General features: G+C 39.1%; 1 protein-coding gene across 2 annotated transcripts; it reads right to left on the bottom strand.

Moving 5' to 3' along the window:
- Window positions 1–1,187: 1,187 nt before the first annotated feature.
- Window positions 1,188–4,325, bottom strand: LOC146462546 (uncharacterized). Of its 2 annotated transcripts, XM_085085537.1 has the most exons (3): window positions 4,189–4,325; window positions 2,860–3,159; window positions 1,188–2,295 (listed from the first exon to the last, which is right to left on the bottom strand). In XM_085085537.1, exons 2-3 carry the CDS (start codon window positions 3,136–3,138, stop codon window positions 2,089–2,091), a joined length of 486 nt encoding a protein of 161 aa, XP_084941663.1. In that variant the 5' UTR covers window positions 3,139–3,159; window positions 4,189–4,325; the 3' UTR covers window positions 1,188–2,088. The 2 variants fall into 2 exon arrangements, with proteins under 2 accessions (XP_084941663.1, XP_084941664.1); XM_085085538.1 differs by lacking the exon at window positions 4,189–4,325 and having other exon boundaries at window positions 2,860–3,485.
- Window positions 4,326–7,548: the final 3,223 nt, after the last annotated feature.

Here is a 7,548-nt window from a genome sequence, read left to right as displayed (position 1 = left end):
CCTCTTTTTTCAACCTTCTTATCGGTGTTTGGAAATCGGATGAAACTCTCTTCCTTTTGTTTGATATATTACGTGAAATACGCGAAATTTATATAGGAACAGCGGCTATGACCAACGCAGATATGAACGCAGCTTAAACAATGGCGAAAACAAAGCCTGAATCAGTTTAGTATTGCGTTAATCTCATGAGCTAGTTGAACCTATAGTTGCGGTTAGTTGCCATTTCATGTACAAAAATTCCGATTAAATTAATATTAAGTTTACGACCGATCGACCGAGTGACTCCCCACTTTACGATAACTCGTTCATTTTGTATGCGCGCATTCACGGGTTAAAATCGAGTGGTCTCCGTGCGTGCTGGTTCTCCTATCCAGATCGAATCGAAACATGTAACTGGTTGTTACACCATGTACATTAAACGTTTCGGTTACCATCGCCCGATGACCCCCTCATCCATTGCCAATCTCGTCCCAGAGCCCTCCCGGCTTTTTGGGAACGAGGATGATTCGTTACCTGCTTCATTTGTGGGAACTGCGCACGCGTCGCACGTTTGACCGCTGTCAAGAATTCGCCTGAATGCGAGGCAAAAGTCTATCTTCAGTTTCTCTCAGACCCTCACTCGTTCCAGGCCCTGGCTGTTCAAAGAGCGGAGGGGAAGTTGGTACCCAGCGGATTTTGTCCGTACGAGTTGAACAATTTCGCGAACATAGCAATGTTGCATTAGGTCAACTAATAAGAAAGATGAAATTTGCTAAGATACGAAAAATTAAAAACTTCCAATCAAAATCTTAAAGCTAACACTACTACTAATGCTCAAAATTTAAACTTCAATTAAAATCCTAAAGCAAACAATTAAATTTATAATTCAAAATTTAAAAGTTAAGATTTCAACTAATCCAGCAAAGCAAAATGATAATAGCACTATGGACGTTCCGTTACTTTTACCATCAGGAATACAATTTCGAAATGTTTACAAATATTTATATAAATAATGTATAAAGAAGATACCATATTTCACGTTTATTGGGACTGTTGCTTAACAAGCGTTGAACATTGTAAAGCGCCATGTTTAGTACTGAAAAAGGCCATACAAACATTAAACTGCCAAAAATATCACGCAATTTATCGCGGAGCCAGCAGGTCTAGCCATCGTTCAACAGTGTTCAGCAACAAATTTGGAACACAGTTGAACCGTGAGTTATTCACGTACAAAACGGCAGCTTCTAGCAGATTAGTTTTTAACTACATGCAGCAGAAACCTACAATCAGTTAGTATGCGGTCAAAAATTAAAACGTGAAGAAACGATATTAAAAATAAATCAGTATGTAAGTAAGTAGACGAATTTCTTCAAAATCGATCAAACAAACTTTGGACGGACGAATCTTTATTTTTTATTTCATCAGTAAGTGTACATGATATTTATAATTACAGTAAATGTATAAATACAGAGAAATGCAACTTCTTTAACTAAATATCTTTATTATATGGTTACCAATTTTTGAGCTAATTACACTGGACCGCAAGTAGCGAAAGCTAATGCAGAAGGGCAGTGAAAGAGCAAAATAAATATACAATATAGTGAAAAGTAAATAAATCAATAAGTAAGTAAGTAAACGAATTTCTTCAACATCAATCAATCACTCTATTATATGGTTACCAATTTTTGAGCTTATTACACTGGACCGCAAGTAGCGAAAGCTAATCGAGGTGGACAGTGAAAGAGAAATAGAAATATACAATATATTGAAGAGACATAAACACACTGGAAGAAATGAAGCAGTACAATATAACAGACTGAAAGCAATTACATTTTCTAAAATAAATAACTACATACATATGTATAGAATAGTTATCATTTGAGTGTCGTAAAACAAAAAACAATGCAATTACTCTGACCAATCACAACGTACATACAATTTCTCCTTGTAATATCAATGCTTATTCAACCCCTGAGGTCGTGAGAATTAAGGATATGATCACCTAAGGTGAATTTTCTTGATTTTTTAATAACTTCTCCACAGCACTTTTATAAGAAAAATGTGGGGCAAGGTAGGAGAGTTTGTTCTTTGATATTAGGAGTTAAAGGGTTAAAATCCCAAAATACCCAAGGTACAGGCAGCTTTTTCCATTTGAGGAGAAAGCGTCTCGGCGCAGGTTGCGTGCCGGCGGCCAGACAGGTTGTAAGTGCGCATGTCACGAGCGAGTTCTCTGTCCATCTCGGCCAATATGGCGCTCCTTACTGATTCAACACGGTGTTTAAATTCCAGCTTACCAAAAGGAACAACAGGGGGTACCTAGACAAACAAAATTATTTCAATGCAAAATGTAGTCGAGTGTAAGAACTTAAGGAGGCTTGCTATTTCCAACTCCCAGGGAAACAAATGTACGTTCGAGAAAGCGGGAAAATCCGAAGGAAATGAGTTGTTGCTCTATGAAGCTGGTGATTGTCTCTGAAATAATGTAATCTCAGTTTTTTGTTTGGGTTAGCGGTCACATGATATCAGCCATTCTCGAGAAATACTGATCGGCCGATTATATCGTCTGCTTCAAAAACAAATGACTTTATTTAAGTGTCAATGTCTTTAGAGCAGAGCACTAATTGGGGGACACTTCCCAGACCGAATTAGAATTTAGAAGTGCTGTTTAAGAGAAGGGAAAACCGGAGTACCCGGAGAAAGACCTTTCGGAGCAAGGACGAGAACCAACAACAAACTCGACCCACTTCGGACACCGAGTCCGGGAATCGAACCCAGGCCACATTGGTGGGAGGCGAGTGCTCTTACCACTGCGCTAGATCTAACAATATTTGTTTTAATTTTTTTGTGTAACAAACCGCGTCTAGAAGTCTACTCACGTACCTGCCAATCTTTCATCCACTGTGTGGCGAGAGAATCATAACGATCCTCTGTTATTTCCGGGTCTGACCATGCAATTCTTCTCGATCTTTTGTCATTGACTCCACTCTCCACGTACACACAGTCCAAATCATCCATACTATGCACTCTATTTCTGCCTCTTATTCTTTTAGTTGAAGTTGACATTGCTTCTCTAAGCTTGTGCAAGCCGTCCATACTCTGAAACCTCGTTCGAAGTCGGCTTGCCCCCATGGTGACCCGTCTTCGAAAATTCAGTGCCATTTTTCTGGAGACTATCAGTGCCTGTTACAAGAAGAAAACATTTCTTAAGATTTTTTTGTCATCTTCCTGAAAACTTCTCCAAGTTCATTATAACTCGTTAGAGCGGTTTTCAATTGAGTGACGAAAGTAATTTCGCGTGTGCTTTGGTTTTTGCATTTCTACGCTCTGTGATTGGTTAACAAAACTCGCGCTACTTTTTCAACCGATGGGAATCCAAACCTAAACCAATCGTGTTTTCGCCGCACGCGTTTTCTAGCGCTTGGCGCCAGTTACATGTGTTTGCTTCGAATTCTGATTGGCTCGTTGTGTTGTTTACATCTGTTATGATTGGCCAGAGTAATTACTTTGGTTTTTTGGTTTTACGACACTCAATAGGCCTTATCACGGTTTTCGACGCCATTTTGACGAGTAGGCAAACTGGCTAAAAATAACATTGTTTGTATGGAAATCCGATGTCAAATAATTTTCATTCATTCATTCATTCATTCATTCATTCATTCATTCATTCATTCATTCATTCATTCATTCATTCATTCATTCATTCATTCATTCTTTCTTTCTTTCTTTCCTTCGTTCGTTCGTTCTTTCTTTCTTTCCTTCGTTCGTTCCTTCGTTCCTTCGTTCATTTATTCATTCATTCCTCAACAGCTGCGCGTTTTCTGGTAAAAGATCAAGATTTACAATGATAAGGCACTGTCGCCGTTGCTGTGGTTAGTTTCTGGTCAATTTGTATGAAATTTCCAAACCCTTCAGTTCATGCCATTCGCTTTATGTGTACCGAGTTTTAACAACGTGGAACAAAGTTCCTTGTCTAACGAAACAACACAATAATATATCCTCGAACTACCAACCGTCCTATCGAAAATCCTTCGCACTAAACACTACACAGCCGAGCCTCCAGGAAGGTTTGATATAATGTTCGCTGGCCTATCCAACGGAACTATAAGCTAAATAACAGGCTTGGCACTTTAAATGCTCCATTAAACTGCTCCCTTCTCAAAATCATTTGAGTCTGCGATAACAACATCTCTTGAATACGTTAATACTTACCGAGTTTTTTTTCCTCTGGGCTCTGAAGTTAATGGGGATTTCCGCCGAAAAAATGATCAAATCGTTGACAGAAATGGTATCTGTAATTCACTCTTAACCTGTAGTGAAGTTTTCGCCAAGTAACAGGTAAAAATTAGGTCTAAAAGTCAGTATCTGGCTGGACGAAAAACAAACCCAGTCTGGAAATGCGCAGTTGCAATCTGTTTTATATCGCTTGATTGGTTGCGGCAGGAGAATGAAGGCGTCTTCCCTTTATTGCATGTGCTGATTACACCCTGATTCACGTGCGGAATGTAAGGAATGGAATTCTGGCACGTGATATATATCAGGGAGGGGACGGTAATCAAAATCCGAAGTAAGTTAAGGGGGCATTACCGGGTTGAAATTTGGAAGATGGTGTGGTTTGAGGGGAGGTCAAGAAATGCAATAAATTAAAAAAAAAAAAAAACAAACAACATTTTCAGACAATTTGGTCAACACATTATGGAGCACCGTGGGTTGGTAATGGCCTGTCTGGTATTCGTCCGATAATTATTAGCTTTATAGTTTTGATTTTCAGGTACCTTAGATAAAAACCTCTGGTACCCAGCGTATCGCACTCTCTCAGAATCATGGAATCACATTGTATCACAAACCGTAAGCGTGGTTTTATTTGGTAACAATCCCTAAAACAACAGAGCTGTGTAATATACAGGTTCAACGACGTTAAAGATACTTTAGAAATAGATGCGTGCTATCTGAAAAATTCGCGTGCAAAACTTGAATGGTACATTTACGTACGAATGGGGCGAAAGCGTCATGAAACAAACAAGATCCGAGGTTCCGAGAGAACGAAAATTGTTCATACAAAGCTTTTATGGTTTTAATATTAGGAGTAATCACGGATTGGTTCACTCGTAAGTGCACAACAAGGCAAAAGGAAGAGTGAAGAATTTTTTTTGTCGGCATTGCTCTCCCCCTACCTACCCCTCCCTTAGAGACCACTGTGTCAAAACGACAAACCGGAAACGCGATGTGAAAGAATTGCACGTTTTTGTCGTGTTGTTTTGATCACTCTTTTGTAAATTAGAATATTCTTAATATCCCTTCTTTATTTTTTGATTAAATTGGTTGCGGCACGACTAGCAAGGTGGGGCTTCCCTTTAATCCCATGTACTGACCATACGCTGTTGCACGTGGGGAATGTAAGGAATGGAACTCTGACACAGAGGAAGGGAACAACAGATATATTAGGGAAGGGGCGGTAATTTAAGTCCGTTAACCATATGTATGATGAGGCAAAATGATTACACTTAGTCAGCCGGACCTCCATTAAGCGGTCACCCTAGGGACTTTGAAAACTGGCCGCTTAATAGAGGTTGGCCGTTTAATAGAGGTACAATATAAATTGGGTAGAAATGGCAGTCAACGTAATTTTATTGCCTCTATATAGCAAAACGCTCTTTGAAAAGAGAACATATGTGAAGATAAATGCAAAAATCATTGAAACAAACATTAAGTGCCCTGTATTTGCGCATTTCAAGTCCGTGCAAAGTTCTTGCTCTAACACAGAGAGCATGTAGTCGATAAGCACAGTATTTTTTTAGTGTTGAATATGTACAGTGACGAGTTCTCTATTAAATGGCTAAAATCAAAACTTGAGGAGCAGGGTGATTTCTATAGACTTGCAATACAGTAGTAATACGTTTCTATTGGTGTTGCAAAATAGTGGGTGCTCTATCTATTTATTACCATGTTTATATCGCGCCGGATGTGAAAGACTTGCACGTGCATTGCGGCTTGCGACTCGTCATTATAGTGGAGAGTAAATTGCAGTTCTATTATCTGTCACCATTTCGCTGAAAAACAAAAAAAAACAATAAATACTAAACGTGCAACAACAAAAAAGGTGACCGTTGAATAGAGGTGTCGAATACAGCACTTTACTGATAAATAATTCGGGACTTTGGAAAGTGGCCGCTTAGTAGGGGTCTGACTGTACGTGGCAATAGGGCGAAAGCGTCATTCAACAACAAAACTTCGAGTTTCCGAGATAACGAAAATTGTTCATGCAAATCTGTTATGGTTTTAAAGTTGAGAGTAATCACGGATTGGCTCACTCGTAAGTGCACAACAAGGCAAAAGGAAGAGTGAGGATTTGTTTTTTGTTGGTATCTACTCTTCTTCCCACCCACTCCTCCCTTAGAGACCACTGTGTCAAACGACAAACCGGAAACACGATGTAAAAAAATTGCACGTTTTCAGTGGTAGCATTTTGTCGTGTTGTTTTGATCGCTCTTTTGTAAATTCATGGGTAATATTCTTAATATATCTGAAAAACCGATATTTTATAGTTGTTGTATTTTGTTTTCTCTTTTTCATATTAAATTATCCATTACATGTGGAATTTTATAGTTTTTGTTCAGTTGATTTCCTTTAGGTTCTGAGGACAAAAATCATGAGCATATCCGCCGAAAAATTGATTAAAGGTATAACAGCAAACGTATCTGTAATTCACTCTTAATTTGTAGTAAAATTATTTGCAAGTAACAGATTAAAATTCAGTTGCTGGCTCGGGGTAAAACACAATTCCGAGGTATCTGTTTTTTGGTTGTTGTTGTTGTTTTATTTTCGCTTGATTTGGTTGCGTCACGACTACAAAAGCGCGGCTTCCCTTAATTAACCACGCGCGCTGACCACACCCTGTTACACGTGAAGAACTAAAGAATGGAACTCTAACACGTGGGAAAGGAAACAATAGATGTACTAGGGGAGGGTGGTAGTCAAAGTCCATTAACCTAATATATAATAAGTAAGTTGTTAAGGGGGCATTAAAGTTAAAATTTGGAAGAGCTGGGGTTTGAAGGGAGTTTAAGAAATGTAGTAAATTAAAAAAAGAAACACTACCTTGGGTTGGTTATGGACTGTCTGATATTCATCAGTTAATAATAAGCCTCATATTTTGATTTTCATTCACCGGCCGACCGGTTAGCTCAGTTGATTGAGCATCGGACTACCGTGCAGGAGGTCGTGGGTTCAAACCCCGGCCGGACCAACACTCAGGGTCTTTAAATAACTGAGGAGAAAGTGCTGCCTTTGTAATGACATCTGCAAATGGTTAGACTTTCTAGTCTTCTCGGATAAGGACGTTAAACCGTAGGCCCCGTCTCACAACACTTCAATGTTCATAACCCTGTGGGACGTTAAAGAACCCAGACACTAATCGCAAAGAGTAGGGCATGGAGTTTCATGATTTCATGGGTTGAGTGGGTAGGATGAGGTCCCTTATGGACATATGCTGATGTAAACCGCATTTGAATATAAATGCGGTATATAAATGCATTACCATTACCATTCATTTTCTCCACGAATTCTGAACCT

Source organism: Pavona decussata, unplaced genomic scaffold (genome assembly GCF_977016875.1).
Source record: "Pavona decussata unplaced genomic scaffold, jaPavDecu1.1 SCAFFOLD_186, whole genome shotgun sequence".
NCBI lineage: Eukaryota > Metazoa > Cnidaria > Anthozoa > Scleractinia > Agariciidae > Pavona > Pavona decussata.
The sequence above is the reverse complement of the archived record's forward strand: the minus strand, read 5'-3'. Positions and strand labels throughout refer to the sequence as shown.